The sequence below is a fragment of the Penicillium crustosum genome (assembly GCF_028827405.1).
Source record: "Penicillium crustosum strain IBT 35664 chromosome Unknown utg000005l_segment0_segment0, whole genome shotgun sequence".
In the NCBI taxonomy this organism is placed as follows: Eukaryota; Fungi; Ascomycota; class Eurotiomycetes; order Eurotiales; family Aspergillaceae; genus Penicillium; species Penicillium crustosum.
This window is the reverse complement of record NW_026623126.1, coordinates 3293561-3311907: the sequence shown is the minus strand read 5'-3', so window position 1 is coordinate 3311907 and position 18347 is coordinate 3293561. Positions and strand designations below refer to the sequence as shown.

General features: G+C 46.0%; 9 protein-coding genes across 9 annotated transcripts; 6 read left to right on the top strand and 3 right to left on the bottom strand.

The window, feature by feature from the left end:
• Positions 1-1520: 1520 nt before the first annotated feature.
• Positions 1521-3304, top strand: N7487_011930 (uncharacterized protein; the record flags this gene model as incomplete). Its single annotated transcript, XM_056879660.1, is given in 4 exon segments — positions 1521-1647; positions 1714-2570; positions 2623-2866; positions 2880-3304. The coding sequence occupies 4 exon segments, from the start codon at positions 1521-1523 to the stop codon at positions 3302-3304; spliced, it is 1653 nt and encodes a 550-aa protein (XP_056724979.1).
• A 1593-nt stretch (positions 3305-4897) lies between these two features.
• Positions 4898-5574, top strand: N7487_011929 (Major facilitator superfamily domain general substrate transporter; the record flags this gene model as incomplete). Its single annotated transcript, XM_056879659.1, has 3 exons — positions 4898-5005; positions 5062-5407; positions 5501-5574. The coding sequence occupies 3 exons, from the start codon at positions 4898-4900 to the stop codon at positions 5572-5574; spliced, it is 528 nt and encodes a 175-aa protein (XP_056724978.1).
• A 955-nt stretch (positions 5575-6529) lies between these two features.
• On the top strand, positions 6530-8875 carry N7487_011928 (TPR domain protein; the record flags this gene model as incomplete). Its single annotated transcript, XM_056879658.1, has 3 exons — positions 6530-7197; positions 7250-7951; positions 8014-8875. The coding sequence occupies 3 exons, from the start codon at positions 6530-6532 to the stop codon at positions 8873-8875; spliced, it is 2232 nt and encodes a 743-aa protein (XP_056724977.1).
• Positions 8876-9501: 626 nt separating this feature from the next.
• On the bottom strand, positions 9502-9765 carry N7487_011927 (uncharacterized protein; the record flags this gene model as incomplete). The annotated part of the gene is made up of 1 exon (XM_056879657.1): positions 9502-9765. The coding sequence occupies one exon, from the start codon at positions 9763-9765 to the stop codon at positions 9502-9504; it is 264 nt and encodes an 87-aa protein (XP_056724976.1).
• A 353-nt stretch (positions 9766-10118) lies between these two features.
• Positions 10119-10555, top strand: N7487_011926 (uncharacterized protein; the record flags this gene model as incomplete). The annotated part of the gene is made up of 2 exons (XM_056879656.1): positions 10119-10451; positions 10511-10555. The coding sequence occupies 2 exons, from the start codon at positions 10119-10121 to the stop codon at positions 10553-10555; spliced, it is 378 nt and encodes a 125-aa protein (XP_056724975.1).
• A 1894-nt stretch (positions 10556-12449) lies between these two features.
• Positions 12450-12749, bottom strand: N7487_011925 (uncharacterized protein; the record flags this gene model as incomplete). Its single annotated transcript, XM_056879655.1, has 1 exon — positions 12450-12749. One exon carries the CDS (start codon positions 12747-12749, stop codon positions 12450-12452), a length of 300 nt encoding a protein of 99 aa, XP_056724974.1.
• Positions 12750-13769: 1020 nt separating this feature from the next.
• N7487_011924 (uncharacterized protein) lies at positions 13770-14333 on the top strand (the record flags this gene model as incomplete). The annotated part of the gene is made up of 2 exons (XM_056879654.1): positions 13770-13831; positions 13889-14333. The coding sequence occupies 2 exons, from the start codon at positions 13770-13772 to the stop codon at positions 14331-14333; spliced, it is 507 nt and encodes a 168-aa protein (XP_056724973.1).
• Positions 14334-15537: 1204 nt separating this feature from the next.
• On the top strand, positions 15538-16623 carry N7487_011923 (transcription factor domain-containing protein; the record flags this gene model as incomplete). The annotated part of the gene is made up of 1 exon (XM_056879653.1): positions 15538-16623. One exon carries the CDS (start codon positions 15538-15540, stop codon positions 16621-16623), a length of 1086 nt encoding a protein of 361 aa, XP_056724972.1.
• Positions 16624-16875: 252 nt separating this feature from the next.
• On the bottom strand, positions 16876-18235 carry N7487_011922 (putative aminotransferase; the record flags this gene model as incomplete). Its single annotated transcript, XM_056879652.1, has 3 exons — positions 16876-17599; positions 17660-18120; positions 18203-18235. The coding sequence occupies 3 exons, from the start codon at positions 18233-18235 to the stop codon at positions 16876-16878; spliced, it is 1218 nt and encodes a 405-aa protein (XP_056724971.1).
• Between the last annotated feature and the right edge of the window lie 112 nt (positions 18236-18347).

Here is an 18347-nt window from a genome sequence, read left to right as displayed (position 1 = left end):
CGCACACATATTCTACATCGGTGTCTGCGTACAGACCGCCGCCAACACACGTTGCAATTCTTCCACCTTCTCTAGGAGCTGCGCATTGGACCCTGCACATAGGTTCTTCTCTCCCCGCATATTCTCAGCACCCTGGACCCGTCGATCAAGACCCTAGCATACCTGATGTAAATTTTGCAATTGATACAATAACAGCTGAGCCATCATCTTCGTTTCCGTTGTGCGGGAAATATTCAATGTCCCAACGCTGAACGGAATGGTCAATGGGACGGTATACACTGAATCTCCCGTGCCATCGACCTGTGGCGAGAGCATAAGCTGATCACCTGACCCACTGTCCGAACGATTATTGGGTTCGAGTGGCGGGCGCGTGGGGTTAGCGTCCTGTTGTGCCGAAGGTGCAGAAGAGAACAGGACGCCAAGACGGGTCTTTTATGTCGGCATTGAAGGTTGGTTGACAGCATATTGGGGCGCTAAACCTAAAAAGGCAAAACTAACCCGATGTAGTAATTCGCAGGTCCGCCGTTTACAGTATAAATGGCCCTATGTAGGGGCTAATCCTTTCTAGGTATAGTGTGCGGCGGGCTGAGTGCGTCAGTGTTGCTCACTGATTGGACACTGAGCATCACTGAGTAATCAGAGAGCATCCAATGATCACTCACTGAGCATCAGTGACTATACACGTGACTGATCTGAGCATGATCACTGATCTGAGCCCGTGCTGACATCTACTCAGTGAGCCTGAGCCTGAGCACCCTCATAAAAGCGGCGGCAGCTCAAATAGGAAAGCCCCACCCGCCAGGGAATATCCGGTACGTATAGGTACATGTGTAAATTCTCTAACTAAAATGACAAAATCCGCTCCTTTCCAATCTCGGCGGACATAGCTGATTAAGCAATGTATGTATTTTTGTATGGTACCGTTATCATGACGGTCCATTGATTTTCCGGTTTGTAAAGACCTGGTAATTTCAGCATGCATAAATGCATGGTACTCGACAATCCTCCATGATCCGAATATTATAGGCTTCAGAAATGATGGGCTGCGCTAATATCATTGGAGACACCGCCGAATCTTCCAATCTGACGCGTTCCGGCTGATGAATCGGGTGAACGCTGATGTTATGGAAGGTAGTAAAAGGATGATAGTCAGCACTCGCTACCTGTCGTCGGGTAACTACCTAAGGCGGTGAAATGGGTCGCCCCGGGGGTGCCCAGTGATTACCTAAGAAACTGCTCGTGCCCAGCACCTACCTAACTATTGAGCACTCAGTCTACGCTCAGAGAAGCACTTTGCCTTATAGTACTACTTTGCGTCCACTTTTTTATAGCTCTCATCAGACTTCTTGTCATTTTCCATCAAGCCCATCCTCAAAGTGTCTGCGTGCGAGTTTTTCCGATCCGAGGGCATTAGCTGGCAGAGCGGTCAGTAGGTCGAGTGGGGGCAACTGATTGATCCCGCTGCAGATCACGTTGATAACGTTTTCGATCCACAACTAAGGCAGATATCATTTGTCCACATGGAGAGCTCGGACTACAAACGTCGCAAGAAAGTGGGGTTCGCATACCCTCCCATCCCAGTCAGAGACCAAGACATCCTTTCCGATGGTACCATAAATGAGCAATCTTCGATCCGAATCCTACATGGTATGTCGGCCCTTCTCAGGTTGCGGAGATCGAGTTTTTCAGCGCTGACCAAGTTTCTTCCGTCAGTCTCCTCATCTAAAGACAGCTCACCCGCAGACGCGTTTCGCGCGGAATCAATAACTCACACAAACAAAGAAAATGAGCAGTTTGTTAGAGACCACCATCCCAGTCTATCTTCACAGGCGAGCGTGTTTGTCGCAGAGTCCGTATCCGGAGAGCCTGTTTGGCTTATCGGGTCTCCCCTCACAGCATCACAAAGTGTGTATGCTGGCGGTCGACCAATCCATTACTTCCCTGGAGACCATTTCTTAGACATACCTTCTGGGATCCTGACCCCCCGATCGCCCGACAAATACAATGAGCACTTCGACCGATATATCAACCCGAGGCGATTCCTCACACCAGCTGATCTCGACAGCCTCCGAGAATTGTTCCCAGAGGCGGTCGGTGTCCACGTGCTTATCGCAGGTTTCCTGATTATTCTTTTTGCAGACAAACGACACGTACATGATGCGTACAGTGAGGTGTGGCCCCTCGAACTTGCTGGTCTTCGTGTCTTTTTCCATCTCACGGACTACAGCTTCACTACGGCACCTGTTGAGTCCGGAACTGTCCTCAAGGAAACTTCGGAACAAAGGATCAACGATTCCGCTGGATGCCTCGGGCTAAAGCTGAGGTTACAGAATGGTTCTACAGCAGTCACATCTGTGACTCATGGTTTCGTCCGTCTCCCGGGGCCCGGGAGATTTGGAAATCGGCTGAGAGTTTTTGACACCTTAGTCGATAAAGCGAAACGGAAATTGCAACAGTTTCTACCATTCAAAGCAGGAGAAGATGACCGTGCCTTGGTTATGACCAAGGAAACCCCAACCGACAATAACCCGGTTGGTAAACAAGTGTCGCTTGCATCGTCTAACAGAATGGTGCGTTCACCAAGTCAATTCTACACTTATATTACACTTCTAACTCTACCAGATCGGAACTATAACCCACACGTACGATACCCCAAGTAATGTCAAACAATACCCTGCCGGTTACAATCACGACCTGTGTTTGATTTCAGGTCCTTCGCTTCCTGATGTCGTCAGCCCTCCTGGATATCCGTTGGTAACGGGATGGGCGAACTATTCAGCGGCCTTGGATGGGCAGAATGTTTATGTCGTTGCTCAAAACACGAACACTGGAGGCTTGAGGAAGTCTCACGGTGTCATCGACTCGAGTCTGTTTCACAGGGCATCCGTCCTTGGGACAGGTTACTCCTGGAACAAAATCCAAAATTCATGCAACGCGTTTTTGCTATGGCATACAGATGGTCAGCTCGCCCCAGCGGATGGAACTTCGGGCGCCCCCCCTCTGTTTAGGCCGCCCGTCGGATACGACTGCCCTGGCAGTGGTGTTTCAGAATTTCCAGCAGTCCTGTCTCCTTGCCGATATAACTAAGTACACGAATACCACATGGCGCACTCGATTCGAAACAAAGTACACTCTTATCAAAGCAGGGTTCATTCTCCCACTGGAGGTCAGGGATTCGACAATCCTCAGCGGCGAAGTACCAAACAGTACCATCCCATTCAATACCCTACCGGCGAGGAATCCAGGATCAATAGAATACGGGAATCAGCGACGTGTTTTCTCGTCGATTGAGTCAGTAGTCTAAGCCAGCACCCTCTTTTATATGTTTTACCGTTTAATATCGAGGGACAAGAGGGAGCTTTGAGGGCGTATTTGACTTTGATAAAATCAACGTTATTGCTACAAGTTTCGAGTTTCTGCTCCAGAATACTTGATATAGCATGATGGGTGCTCTTATGTAAGAGTGACAGAATCTCAAAATGGTACTAATGACAATGTATTCCAGTTCTAACAGCTGCCTCGTTGGACGTTTTAGTCGCACGGATCCATAGGGCTGTATTCTGCAAGCGGCGTTGCGACGAGCGACTTTTTCGGCCGAAGAAGCGTTCGTGTCACCGTCTGATCACGCGATATGCCTACCGCATAGAGTAGCTGCAGTAGGTAGGAATACATCATCGTTATCTTCCCCTCTGCTTTCAGTGCTTACAACTGGTAGCATGTCCTGGCGACGTCCAGTCTTTTTTCAACGACAGGACGTTTCGCTTGTCGACATTCTTTTCTGTGTACTACTTGACGACGTCTGTGCGCTTCGTCAGGCTGTCGACGGCCTAGGGCAGTGGTCGAGCAGCGATACGTGACCAACTTCCCCAACGACCTTATACTATTCGACGACGGGACTAGACTACGACATTGCCCGTCCATGGTCACCTAGGAGATACCCATCACCCGTAAAGGCGGCCTAGGTTAAGAGAAGTAAGGAAGTGTGGTAAACCTAGTGACAATCAATTGGTATCGTATTAGTATGAATGTATGACTATAATGACTGCCAAAGTCATTATACAAAGCCTTCTAAGGCTCAATTTCTAACCTCGGTCAGAGAATTGGCAGTCGTATTAAGTCATTATATAAAGGCTTCCATACCTACTATATGCCAATGACGCTTTTCTTAATAAATGTTTTGGTATCCAATAATTCATCCAACCATCTCGAACGGCGTAGAGTGATAACGTATTTCTCGCTGAACCAGTTCCGTATTTCGAGAGCAGCCTCCATATGGAGATGATATTTCATGCTTGCAGTACGTGTTCCCTAAGTAATAAATAACATCAACCAAGCATCGTAACTTCCCTACACGTAGTTTGGAACTATCATGTGGAGTTCAGAAAGGTTTGGGCTGAAGTTGATTCCGGTTTGCGGTAGCGATAGATGAAACGAAAACAACTCCCAAGTGAATAATTTCGACCTGGCCATTCTCTTTCCTCGTTGTATATTTTACGCAATGAAGAAGAAGAAGAAGAAGAAGAAGAAGAAGAAGAAGAAGAAACAATTGGTATAAAGAATTGAGAATTCAAATCCGCAGCAAAGAAAATCCAGATATAATTGCCGCAACGCCGTTTCCTTGATCTACCAGGACGTTTGCTTCAGGGGTAACATGGCCAGCTTTCGCGATCAGCAAGTTCGCCTGCCTAGAATGCTCTCGTGTGGCACTTTCAATAAGCAATTTCAATAATTCACTGGTGTTCGGACGTTTCGGGCGGTTCGGGCAACCCTAGCTATCTCAGATTCGGACGAGGTTGGAATCCGAGAAGGCCGACACGTATAAAAAACGGATTGGGGATCTCACCAAAATCTTTTCTTTACGTTCTCCTCTACAATAAAACAATCAAATTCCTGCAAAATGTCCGAAAAGGAGTCAGTCCAAGATGACCAAGAAACCTACCCATCGCCAATAAAACAAGCTGTGATCGTCACGGCTCTCTGCCTTGCAATCTTCTGCATGGCGCTGGTTAGTACAATTAAACTCCCAGAAGCTAGATCGAATATTGACTTTCTCTTCTACAGGATAACACAATCATTGCGACAGCCATTCCTCATATCACAGGCCAATTCCATGCACTCGACAATGTAGGTTGGTATGGTAGCGCTTATTTCCTCGCCACATGCTCAATGCAACTGGTCTTCGGAAAGCTTTACACCTTCTGCTCTATCAAATGGGTGTTCCTTTCAGCATTGGTCATTTTCGAAATCGGATCTTTGGTTTGCGGTGTAACTCCGAATTCATTGGGACTTATACTTGGTCGAGCGATTGCTGGAATTGGAGCAGCTGGTCTATTCTCCGGTGCTATTTTAATCATCGCGAACTCGGTGCCATTGGAAAAAAGACCTCTATATACCGGTATTGTTGGGGGTATGTATGGGATTGCGAGTGTAGCAGGGCCATTGTATGTGATATCAACCTTTTATCCGTTTCACGAGGAAGACGAACTGATACAACATCCAGAATGGGCGGAGCTTTCACAGACCATGTCTCGTGGTGTTGGTGCTTCTTTATCAACCTCCCAATCGGTGCTGTGACATTTATCTTTTTGCTCTGCTTCTACCATACTCCCCCAAGAGTGAAATCGACATTATCTCTCTGGGAGCAGATCCAACAGTTTGACATCATCGGCACGATCTTCTTCATTCCGTCTATTATATGCGTACTCTTGGCATTACAATGGGATGGCTCCGCTTATCAATGGAACGACGGAAGAATAATTGCTTTATTCGTCGTTTTCGGAGCTCTGATGATTGTCTTCGTTTGTGTGCAGCTCTGGCGACAAGAGAATGCCACACTTCCACCACGCGTTCTTGCAAACCGAAATGTATGGGGAAGTACTTCTTTCACCTTCTGTCTCGGAGCGGCCTTTTTTGCCCTGGTGTACTACGTGGGTGTTCCAAAATCAATCATACACAAGTCTAAAACTAACAAAGTATAGCTCCCTATCTGGTTCCAAGCAATCAAAGGTGTCTCAGCAGTGAAATCAGGCATCATGAACCTTCCCATGCTTCTTGCTCAAGTCATCTTGTCTATTGTGGCAGGGGCTTACGTTACACAATTCGGCTATTATACCCCCTTTATGATTATTTCATCCTTGCTCATGGCAGTCGGGGCAAGTCTTTTATCCACCTTCCAGCCTGACACAGGGAGTGGCAAATGGATTGGCTACCAGGTTATCTTTGGTGCTGGAGTGGGAACTGGCATGCAGCAGGCACTGATAGCTGTTCAAAGATTAGGAATTTTGTACTTTTCACTGCTACTTCAAGTGTCTACCCAGGTGTCTATGCTACCATATTCGGTATGTTTGCTCGATGCGTTGTTTGCCAGCGAACCCCCCTGTCACCTCCTACCCCGCCTGGTTACAATGCATCCTCTTCTATCACCTTCCCCTCAAATAATTTCTCAGGCAGTTGAAATCCTTTCTTCTTGTCTTTTCCTTACGTTTCTTCAAAGGCCAACACGGCTTGAAATCATCTTTCTGTCACCAGCATGGATACCCACGACGTCTCCAATGTTCCGGAGTACTTCAGATATCTTCAAACACATAAGCGAAATCTGAAGAACGCGGAAGCCCTCAAGGGCCGTCCAGCAAAATCCCCAAAGTCCAAAGATGAGATCTTGATGCAGTTCATGTTTCGACGAATGATGAATACGGAACGCCCCGGTGGTGCAGTAAATATCCGATCCTCGTTTCTGCCACCTGCCTACCCCCCATCCCATACTCCTTTCAGCAAGTTGAGCAAGGTTATGATCAAAAGCCTGTGTCTTGAAACTCATCATAGGCAACGCTATCTCCTCATAAGAATGGTCACTCCGGCAGATACGATGACCGCCGTGATGGCTATCGTAGAGGATGAAGATGGGAGTGTTCTGATGCTGCAGCTCTACAACCAAGAGCAGGAGCTATCGAATGCACACAGCCTTATGGAGGGTACAGTTCTTGTTGTGAAAGAACCCTATGTGAAGGTAATGGCAGATGGGGACTACGGGATTCGAGTGGACCACCTCTCGGACATCTGGTTTGTCCCCGAGTTTGACGACCTGGTTCCATTATCCTGGAGGAAACGCGTGACGCAGTGTGATGAGAACGCCTCTTCTTGGAAGGAGAAAGGAAGTGAGCATTTTGGTCAGGGTGATTATCGTTCGGCAATTCAATGGTAAGCTACAAAACGTCGCTGTGTTTACAAGGGGATGCTAAGAATAATTTAGCTATTCAAAGACTTTGGACGCCCATCCGTCGCCAGAATTGGCAGTGATAGCGCAGCTCAACCGTTCCCTTTCATTTCTGAAAAGCTACTGCTTTGATGCAGCGCTCAAGGATGTGGAGAATGTGCTGCAGGTGTCAGAGCTATCAGAAAAAGGTCTCTTTAGGAAGGCTCAGGCGCTGTATCAACTTCGAAGGTTCAAGGAGTCATGTGAAATCCACGCAACACTTGCAGATAAGTATCCAGATAACACCCAGGCCGCACATGAGTATTCACGAGCATCTGCTCGGCTTATGGAGCAGGACAGTGGAAAATACGAGTTCAGGAAAATGGTGCTGGAGGCTAAGAAGCGTCGGCCCCCGACGCTTGACCGCGCCACCTACATTGGTCCTGTGACTGTCAAGCAGACTCAATCGCATGGGAGAGGACTATTCACGACAGAGGCTGTGAAGGCAGGCGACCTTCTGCTCTGCGAAAAGGCATTTGCTCACGCTTTCCACGATAAAGATACCTCGCAAGATCTCCGTCTGTTACTCAATGTCGATATGAACGAAGCTACTATTGGCACTCAGGCCGAGCTTATTGAGTTGATCACTCAAAAACTGCATAAGAATCCGTCCCTGATACCAGACTTCGTCGATCTTCATCATGGCACATACAAATCAGTGGATGTCCTAGAAGTGGATGGCATACCCATCGTAGATACGTATGTCACCGCGCTCCTATTTTGGTACCAAAGCTAATACTCTCCAGATTCCTGGTCGAGAGAATCATTCTCCTGAACGGTTTTGGGTGCCCACTTACCTCTCGCGAGAGTCACATCGACTGCATGAAAGGGGGTAATGATACAACCAAAAAGGTCAATAAGCAATTCCATTCCTCTGGGGTCTGGCCGATGGCATCACACATTAACCACTCTTGCTTGAGCAATGCTCGCCGCTCATTTATTGGAGACATGATGATCGTTCGTGCTTCACGGGACCTGCCTCCTAACACCGAAATCACCTTCTGGTACCAATCACCCATGTTGCGTGATCCAAAAGAATTTCCCCTCAATCTACAGCACTGGGGCTTCAAATGTGATTGCATATTATGCCAGGAAGCACGGAGTGCTAGCAGCAGTGTTCTATCAAACCGGAGCAGAATTTCAACCGACCTTCAACGATTATTCAAGACCTCCAGGATGAACTTGCGAAAGATTGAAGCCAGAATTTCCCACCTTGCAGGCACATATTCCCAACCAGCTTCTGAAATCCCTCGTCTTACACTTGATTCACCATACCTGTCTCTTGCTGCAATCTACGCTTCATCCCGAAAACACGAAAAGAGTGTGGAATTTGCATTGAAGACTCTTGAGTCACTTGGTTTCGTTATCGAAGGTGGAAATCCTCCTCATGTCCCAAATGTTCCCTTGGTTGTTAAAAAATGGGGGCTGATGAGTGATGGCGTAGTGGGATGTTGGATGATTCTGTGCTTCGCATATCGAGAGCTCGCACCAACTCTCGCGTCCCAAGCTGAGGGATATGCCAGAGTCTGTTACAAAATCTGCGTTGGCGAAGATGAGACCTTCGATAAGACATACAGCAGCCTATCGGATCGGACTGATGGCTTTCTGACGACCGCGAAGTAACCATGCGAGGTCATAACACGATGGCTGCAAATTGTTCGACTTATGGTACGGCCGCTGAAGCGCAAGTTAAGCTAAAGTTAAGCTAGTTTGTAGCAGGGTTTTTGTTTCAATTTCTTTATCTATGCATATTTGAAGAAACGAATGATAAACATAATTGGATTGTGCTTATTGTGTCATTTCCTTGGTGGAATACATCTCGCACCACCCTGTAGGAAGGCAACATACTCAACGCATTATTCAGAGTGTGGCCATATGAAAAGCAGTGGAGATCTAGGTTTATATCGATGTTTAGGCGCTGAGGAGTTCTGTAATTGTGAGTCTGTTGGATCCTTGACGAAAGGATTGTTACTCACCTACGGACGACTAAATATGGCACTGGTTCATAACTCTCTCCTCGGACGTTACCTCGCCGCCTCCTTCATTTGCCTCGCCGCCTCCTTCATGGCCCTTTCTTAGAAGGCAGGTATGTCATGGCCATACCAGCATTGAGCTGCATCGATAACAAACTGGTACTGTTTGATCTTCGAATGATCGATTTGGTCCAGAGAAAGTTCAGGATGGAGAATGTAGACCAGACACACTCGACAAATTTCGTTATGTGCAATGTCAGCCTTCATAGCGAACATTCATGCCTCTCCTTTGAGATAACCCGACCGAAAGTATTCTTGCACTGAGAAGTGGGGGAATTGTACGTAAAGATTTCCCTTAGTCGGGCCTGCGGTATGCTCGTATTGAACACTCATGATTAAGCCAGTGAATATCTCTTGGAGCTTGCTCACATCTAGGAAACGGCCATCCAGATCAAGATACTCGGGCTCATCGTCGATCTCAATGGCATGAGAATGAAGAAGGCCCGCAAGCGTCAGGGGTTGGGTCGAAAAGCAAATCATGGTTCGAATTCGTCTTACATCACACTACTAGATAGAAGGTTGGATGGTATCGGAATGATAGAATGAAGGCTCTTACATTGTGATTCGACGGATAGAATTAGCCGGAAGGAGATATATAGGGAGATAAAGAGGCTTAAGTAGGGTTGGAATGTATCTTGACTTTCCGAATGTTACATCTAATACTTCAATAAGTTATATTCTTAATAGGGTATTTGATCTACCTGGCATATAGTTATAAAAGGGTCGTTGGACGTCTGGTAGTCAACATCTCTCATCAACCATCTCATTATCTCTTCAACTTTACATTGCTACCTACTCTCTACAACCTACTTTCCAACCCAATATCCATCACGATGCGTTTCACTATCGCCGGACTTCTCTCCCTGGCTATGGCCGTGGCTGCTATCCCAAGCCCCGAAGGGAAGCACGCTGACAGCAAGCCTGGTAGCGTCGAGGTCAGCCCACAATGCGGCAATCAGATCTTGGCCTGCTGTTCGGACGTCCACATTGATGTCGGTAAGAGACAGTTGGACACGCTTGTTGCTGGTCTTGTTGGTACCGTCGACGGACTCCTTGGTACTTTGAGTTCGACTTATGGCGGCGGTGAATCTCAAAAATGCTTCAACCATGGCCAAGGTGCAGTATGCAAAGGCACTAGCGCCTGCTGCCCAGGAAATGGCAACGAGGTAAGCTGCTCTCGATCATCCTCGCTTATAGTCTTATACTAATCTAGTCCTTTTGATAGTGCGTCGCCATCTCCAAGGATGAGGCATACAAGCACGAGGGCTAAAGTGTCATCTTGTTCCCGGCGTGTGAGGCCGACTCGGGGCCCTAGGGGGTCTCTTCGAACTACTCTTTTGTTGATTGTTCAATTTGTTCTCAATAGACAATCGTCCACTCCTTTTGTACTTGGTTGAATTCGAAAGTATTAGCTATCAGTAATAATCTATACTGTCGTCTTTTTATCTATTCCCTTTATCTCCTAAAACTCCACTTTAAGATCATTCTTTTCTCAGTAGTTTCCCATAGCTATAATATATCTCCCCTACCCTAATTTGAAAAAAAGAAAAATGGATATCCATAAAAAGCAAGAAACCCCTATATCTAAATAGTAACTATCATAGATAGTCCATGATATCTCCAGCCTCTATAACCTTATATCTTTAGAAATCGTAGATAATATATGACTAGACCCTAGAGCTGACTTGCTGGGTACTACGTGGTGCCCAGGTGAGGAGAGAGCCAAATATTAGGTATGCTTACAAAGCCAAATGTTCAACCTTGGAATACTCACCCTATCTATAGTGTTAAGAAGTCGTACCTGTGCCGATCTCTGGCTCCACATCATGGTCGCATTCTATCAGCTCGGCTCCCTAGCCGAAATCAGGGGACTTTCAATATAAAGTCCAAATATGCATGCAGGTAAGACGTCTAAAATATGCAAGGGCAGTTCGATCTTACTTTCTCTTAATTTCTGATCCTCATGATTGGCCGGATAAAGTAGCCGTGTGTTAGACAGCCCCACTATGTGGATTAACCCAGGGGCGTGGCTGTCACATTTACCAGGTGGATCCGAACACATGTTCGGCTGATAGGTGGTTACTATATCCAACCAATAGATGCGTTTAAGGGGGCCCACTTAGACCACCCGACATTCTATGGACTCCTTGCTCTCAGGTACAGTCCATCTTTTATCGGTACTACACAGTAGTCAGTCGTAAATTGACTTGAGATCCTTTAGTAGAGAGTTGAGACATTCTCAAGATGTTCTTTGTTTGGACATCTCTCGAGCTCGCTGAATTGGTATTCAACGTAGCGAAACCTACCTACATTTACCTAATCTCAGTCCTATTGAGCTATATTGGTGGCTATTGAAGGTCAAACTATTAAAGCTCTACCCCGAATTAGTAGAGATGGGTAGAAACTAGGAGTACTAGGCGTATTTGAAAAGAGCCATATACACTGTATGGGATATCCTTGATCAAGGTGTAATTGATAATTTGATCCGATCTGTACCTAGAAGATTGCTTGCTACGCATAAAGTAAAAAGATACTATACTAGATATTAGGTGTATTAAATTTATTGGCCTTTTCTCTATATAACAATACTAAATCAATACTAGATTTAATATATATTTAATATATTTGGGGAGATATATATAGTTGAAAGTAGAGATATATATTTGTTGGGGTGCGGGTAAAAATCCACTGTCGTAGGACTTTCATAGGTTGTAGATCAATCAGGATCAATAATAGCTAGAATTTAGTTACAAATTTCAGATAGCTTATACGCCCTGTGCACGATCTATGAGTGCCTGTTTAATTTGATGATGCAAAGATTTGAATATCTTGAGCTCTTTGCTAGTCTCAAGCTGACAGGAGACATAGCAGGCTATATCCCTGTCAATTTCCGTAATTTCCATTTACAATTCATGGGTCGCCGGAGAGTTGAGTGCTTCACGAATATCAATCAAATCTCGGCTCGTAACAAACAGATGTAATTTGTCCCATTTCTGCATTGTTTTGGTGGTCATTAAGACCTCGCTTCGTCCCTCAAAGCGAGGGCTCTCGTCCAAAGCATTGATAAAAATAAAGACTTTGTTAAATATGTGAATGATGCGCTGAAGGCATTCCTTGAGTGCCTCCGTTGGGGGCGTGTCTGTGAGGTATGATGGATGTAATTGCTATAGGTCTTGCTCAGCCTCTGGGAGTTGTGCTGATAGCTGTAACAGAACAGCTCGTAGAATAGCCGACAAATCTTGCTTTTCATGATCACTAAACCGGATATAGAAGAAAGCGACCCCGATCCTTGGATCCTGCCACTTTAGGCTAAGGGTGTGCTGGATTACAGTTGAACATATAACAGACTTGCCAGAGCCGGCGAATCCGTTGACCCAGAGAAGATGACTGTCTGTGAGCCACTTTTGAAAAGCATCCCCTTTGATAAACCATTGTCCTGTCCCAGCTTGATGTTTGTTGGACATTATTTTTTCAACCATGTCAAAGTTGGTTGATGAGGCGAAGTAGTAAGCTACAAATTAGGTTGGATGCCAGAATGAAAAAAATATATGTATCAACTGGACTATAGAGAGGAAGAGTGAGAACGCCCTCTAAAGACTATTTATCCACAGAATAAGGCATTATCCAGCTTCAGCTCCTGCACCATACACGTGTATGGAAGTACGTAGAGGAGCAACCGCGCTAAGAGCGGTGTTTCTAGCGGTTGAAAAAGAAATATGCAGTTGCCAACAACTAGTATTTCAGAGCTAATAATGACATCCAATCATCTCTCACAATAGCCTTCCAAGTATGCCACGTACACGGGGAACTCTTTACGGTTTTCGCGACAGGCAGCATTCCCCCCGGGTTAAGTAGGGCATCGAGGTGTCCATTGCATCAAATTACAGGTTAAATACACCGTAAGCCCTACTAATATAGAGCCCACTGATAGGGCACTCCTTTACCCTTAATGTTCTTCACCCGAATATCCAGCACATACAGCGACGCTTTAAGCTCAACCCAGATCCACAGAAGGGTTAATTTCTTTTTTTTTCTGCCTGTGCAGATCTTTACTGCAGCGTAAAATCCAATCCTCGGGACTTTATGTTTGGGGCTGAGTATAGAATTACCCCCACAGTCTTGGCAATTAGGGGGCCAAGCTAAGGTACTGACTACAAAGGACATGCTATTAGATTATTATCAAAAACAACCAACAATAGATTTTCGATGATTCAACCAGGACATGATCTGTTCTCTGAGATGTAGTTCAAACGCGACAGTCTGTCGATACAGGCGAGCTTGCGGGGCGATGATGTTAAGCGCTACCCCTGTAGGTTTGGCCCCCGACATTGGCGAAGATCCATGTGGCGGAGTCATTCACGATCCCGTGTGGGGCCTGAGCTTCAGGCGATAATAAATACTCGTGGACCCCTCGGTTTCCCGGTCTTCAAAATGTCACATTTTCAATAACCAAGCTTCCAAACTCCTTCTTCACCTTTAAAACGATGGATTTTATCGGTCGCCGTACTTCGGCTAATGCCTATGACTTCATCAAAGATGCATCCGAGTGCGTTCTTCAAGCCTTCCATGTTTGCCGCTCTCATACTCATATATCCTCCATTAGGGCCTACGCTGAACAGCAAGAGGAAAAGCGGAAGTATAAGGAAAGTCTCCAACCTGCTGCCCAAAGGCTCCGACTTGCTTCCCAGCAACGGTTCTTTCTTGAAAACAAGCGGCGAATGGGCTATAAGGATAGTAGCAAAAAGAAAGACCCTTATGTCCACCCACCGGATCTTCCACACGAGCCTCGCTCAAGCCATGATAGCAATGTGAACAAGTCTAAGTCACAAGCACAATCCAAATCGACATACCAGTCGCCAATACCCCGTACAACTACAAAGACCATGGATGACCCTCCCCCATACGATCCTTCACCACAAGCACAATCCAAAGCAACCTACCAGCCGTCAATGTGCCGTACAAGTACAAAGACCTTTGAGGACCCTCCTCCATACGAGCAGGTAGATGGTAAGGCTGGATCAGACCAGGAATATTCCAAGTCAAAATAGCAGGGTGTAGGTTTGATTGAGTGGTAGCCGGTTGCGAGGGGGCTTTGGATTTGATTGGTTTACAGTACATTACAGGTTCTGCTAGATCTACTTGATATCTTTAAGTTGATTACAATTGAAATATTCCGAGCAGAATAAATTGAGTTGATTTGGTGGTATTATACTCAGTTGTTCAGGATCGGAGATATTTATCTGTCATAGGGTGGTGACATGGGTGTGTCGGTTAAGCTTCAATAATCGAAGGGATTATTTGGCATGAACTTTTCGACTTCAATAGAGAAGACATGGGCCTATTCGATAATCTCTGGATTTATTGGCTTCTCGCGGTTTCTTTAACTCTCACCACACTTCTTGCTTGGCTTCTATAATTAAATAACGAGGCCCTTAGACGTGTCTATGTCAAATTGACGTACATATTTATATTTGTCCGCTCATCAGACAAGAGAAGTTGGAATATACAAGACAAGTGCCAAATGAGGGCGATTGTAATATTGTAATAGGCGCATTTTTATCTAGGGTATTGTTGGGATCAATTTATCGATTTTGCGGTTAATATAAGCTGTAGGTCAGAATAATTTTCAATAATATTGGCCTTTTCTTAATCCAGAGAGTACGAAAAAGGCCTACTAAAAAGGACTTAAGAAGATCATATAAGCGACTATTCTTGTACTTTTTTATACGCAAAGAATATTTAAGAATATATAAACAATTCCATTGTTCAGCAATGCCGCAATATGACTGGATCGGGTACTTAGCTCGGGAAATTGTGGAAACTGCTATCTACCCTTTCTTCCGATCTTCTCTACTTCTCTTCTCCATCTTACCTACATTTACCATAAATTCGGTTGGCTATGCCAAGCCATCGGGTTGGTAAAGCTAGCCCCATCCGCCAAAGAAGGCGAGATGGCTGCACAGAATGTCGACGCAAAAAAGTCAAAGTAAAGAATTTCTTGCTGGCCATCTAAACATCGCTAATAAAATGTCTAGTGTGACCTGAAGAAACCCATCTGTTCGCGCTGCACGCGGTTTCCCAAAAGAATGCAAATACGATATCAATATCATCAACCAGAATGTAGTCACCCACACAAGGCCGGGTGAAGCGAATCTCCACAATGAAAGCGTCAACCAAAGCCTAAACCTTATCACTCACCAGCCTGTTCTAAACCTATCACCATTTCTATCATCAAAAGAATCTCAATTTTTCATGCACATCTTTAACACCGAAACCGCCCCACGGCTGTTCCCCGCAGCTCCAGCGCTCTTCCTGCAAAGAATCATTGCAAGCTCCCTAGAGACACCCCATCTTCTCTATGCCCTCCTCGCATCTGCCTGCAGTCACCACAGCCGACTTGTCCAAGACACAGGACCAAAGGCAAAGGTATCCTGTTTGAGGTTCACGAACTTGTCAATTTCTAGCCTGCGCTCGGCGCTCAGTGAAACAGATGCAACACTGACAGCTGAGACTGTTACAACAGCCATGGCTCTGTGCACTAATGATGTGTGCAATGGGAATATGCAGACATGGCGGACTCATCTTGGCGGGGTAATGCGTCTTTTGGGTGCCTTTTTGGATACCCAAGGAACGCCGCGCATTGCTGATCCTTACATTCAATGTTTGGTCAAATGGTTTACAACAATGGATGTTCTCGCCGGACTATCGGGATTGAGCACTAGAGGTGTAATTAGCTCTGATACAGGGCTACTGGATAGGTCTTTTGATCTGTTAAGCTCGCATGTCGACGATATATGCGGATACTCCTTGAAGTTGGCTCCGCTGCTTGCACGGCTATCTCAACTAGTGCAGCGCCAATGTCACACTGGGCCTGCAATGCAACAAGCCATATTGGAAGAATCCCGAAGGCTTGAGGTTGAAATTTTTTCCCTTGTTGAGTGCAGTGTTTCTGGTGGAGATTCCCCTGGGCTGCAGAGTACCCATCTTGCCTTTGTACACGCTGCCTTATTACACCTCCATCGCCGAGTCCAAACACTCCCAAGAAACCATGAGACGGTGAAAGAGGACATCAGGAAAGTCATAGCCGCAGTTGAAGAGATCCCACCGTTCTCTTCTGCGAATATCTTGATCCTTTGGCCCATGTTCAGTGTTGGCTGTGAAACCGACGATACCAAGGAACGCGAATTTATCCACAAGCGGATGGGCGATATGCAAAGTCTTGGGATGGGAAATTTTACAAGGGCACGAGAGCTTCTGAGTAAGTTCTGGGCATCCGAGACATGCCTATCCTGGGATACCTATTTTTCGAATCTTGGATTAGAATTGGTTCTATTCTAAGCCCTCAGTAAGCCCTCTAACAGCGGATCAATTAAATTATGAATGGATTGATGGCTGTGATCAGAAATTCCCACGCTTTTACCCCTACTTTATCTCATTCCTTTGGCGGGGCATGACATTAATACTGTCGATGCGTCTGGTTTAAGCACTGTTGAGTGCTTGAGTGGACAGGAAGTCCTATTCTCCACGCCCTATGGTCATATCTACTAGATAAAGCGAGAAAGGCAAGTATAACAAACACTTGATCATTGTCTACATACCCGAGGCTAGCGGCAGCTTCTCATACTCATCACGCATGAACTGTCTCAGAGTGTTCAATCCATCAACTATTACCTGGCTGTCCTGGACATAGCCCAACCTCACATATCCACGGAAGTCCACACCACCTCCGAAACACTGGCTTCCAGGGACCAGCATGACACCAGTCATTTCCTGGAGTCGCTGGCAGAATACGACATCGTCAATTGCCCTGCCTTGTCTGTCAACAAACTTGATGAATGCAGTCGTTCCAGCTTTCGGCTCTGTCCACTTCATAGCCCAGTTATACTCTTCGATGAATGCCCCAAGGACATCAAGATTCTGCCGAGACAAGCTAAGATTGCGCTGCAGCAAGTTTTCCACGCATGGACTGGACAATGCATGAGCTGCCACGCTATCATCGATTTGACCAACCGAAATCAGGGTATAATCACGAGCAGAGGCACAAGCTTCGATGATCTCAGGGTTTGGAGAAGCAATCCATCCCAATCGGATACCGGCCAAGCTGAAAGCTTTGGACATGGAACCCGTTGCAATGACATTCTTGTACCCAAATTCAAGAATCGATGGAGGAATCTCTTGATCTGAGTCAAGGGAATGGAACAGAGGTCGGTAAACCTCATCGGAATGGATCAGGATACCACGCTCACGCGCGATATCAACAATCCCCTGCAATTCCTCGCGACGAAGAATCGCGCCCGTTGGATTCTGGGGGTTGCTATAGACTCCAATTAGTACACATCCAGTAACCAAATAAACCACCATGAGTCACATATACTTCAAAATAATCATCTTCGTGTTCGGCCTAATCAAAGACTTCAACTTCTCCAAATCCATACTCCACCCATTCGCCTCATCCGACCGCCACAGACTAACCTCCGCCCCGAAAGACTCAGGGACAGAGTATAATTGCTGATAGGTCGGATACTGACAAATAACATGATCCTCCGGCCCGACATGAGTATAAAGCGCCAAGAAATTAGCCTGGATGGCACCGTTTGTGACCAGGACTCGATCAGCAGAGACGGGGCTGGCTTCGGTAGATCCAGATTGGGAATACAAATTCGCGATGTTTGTTCTCAGTGACTCGGATCCCCGAATAGCGCCGTAGACTTGCTTCTGCGTGAAATCTACCAGATCCTTTTTCGGAGACAGGGCTAGTAGGTCGTTGAGGGAGATGGACGCGCAGCATGTTTCGGCGAGGTTGTGCTTTGCACTGGTTTCGTAGAGGTCCATCCACTTCTATATGTTAGTTTCTGTGTAACTAGGTAGGCAATCGGTTTGGAGGCTGGGGTTAGAATAGGGCTTGAGGGTTGCTTACTTGCTCCACGGCGAAGGCGTTGATTCGGACCATTTTGGGATGAGCTTGATATTGTGAAGATGGAAGTTTAGAATATGAAAGAGGATGAAGAATTTCGACACTCAGATGATGGATTTTAAGCATATTATATACGTTGTACCTTGTA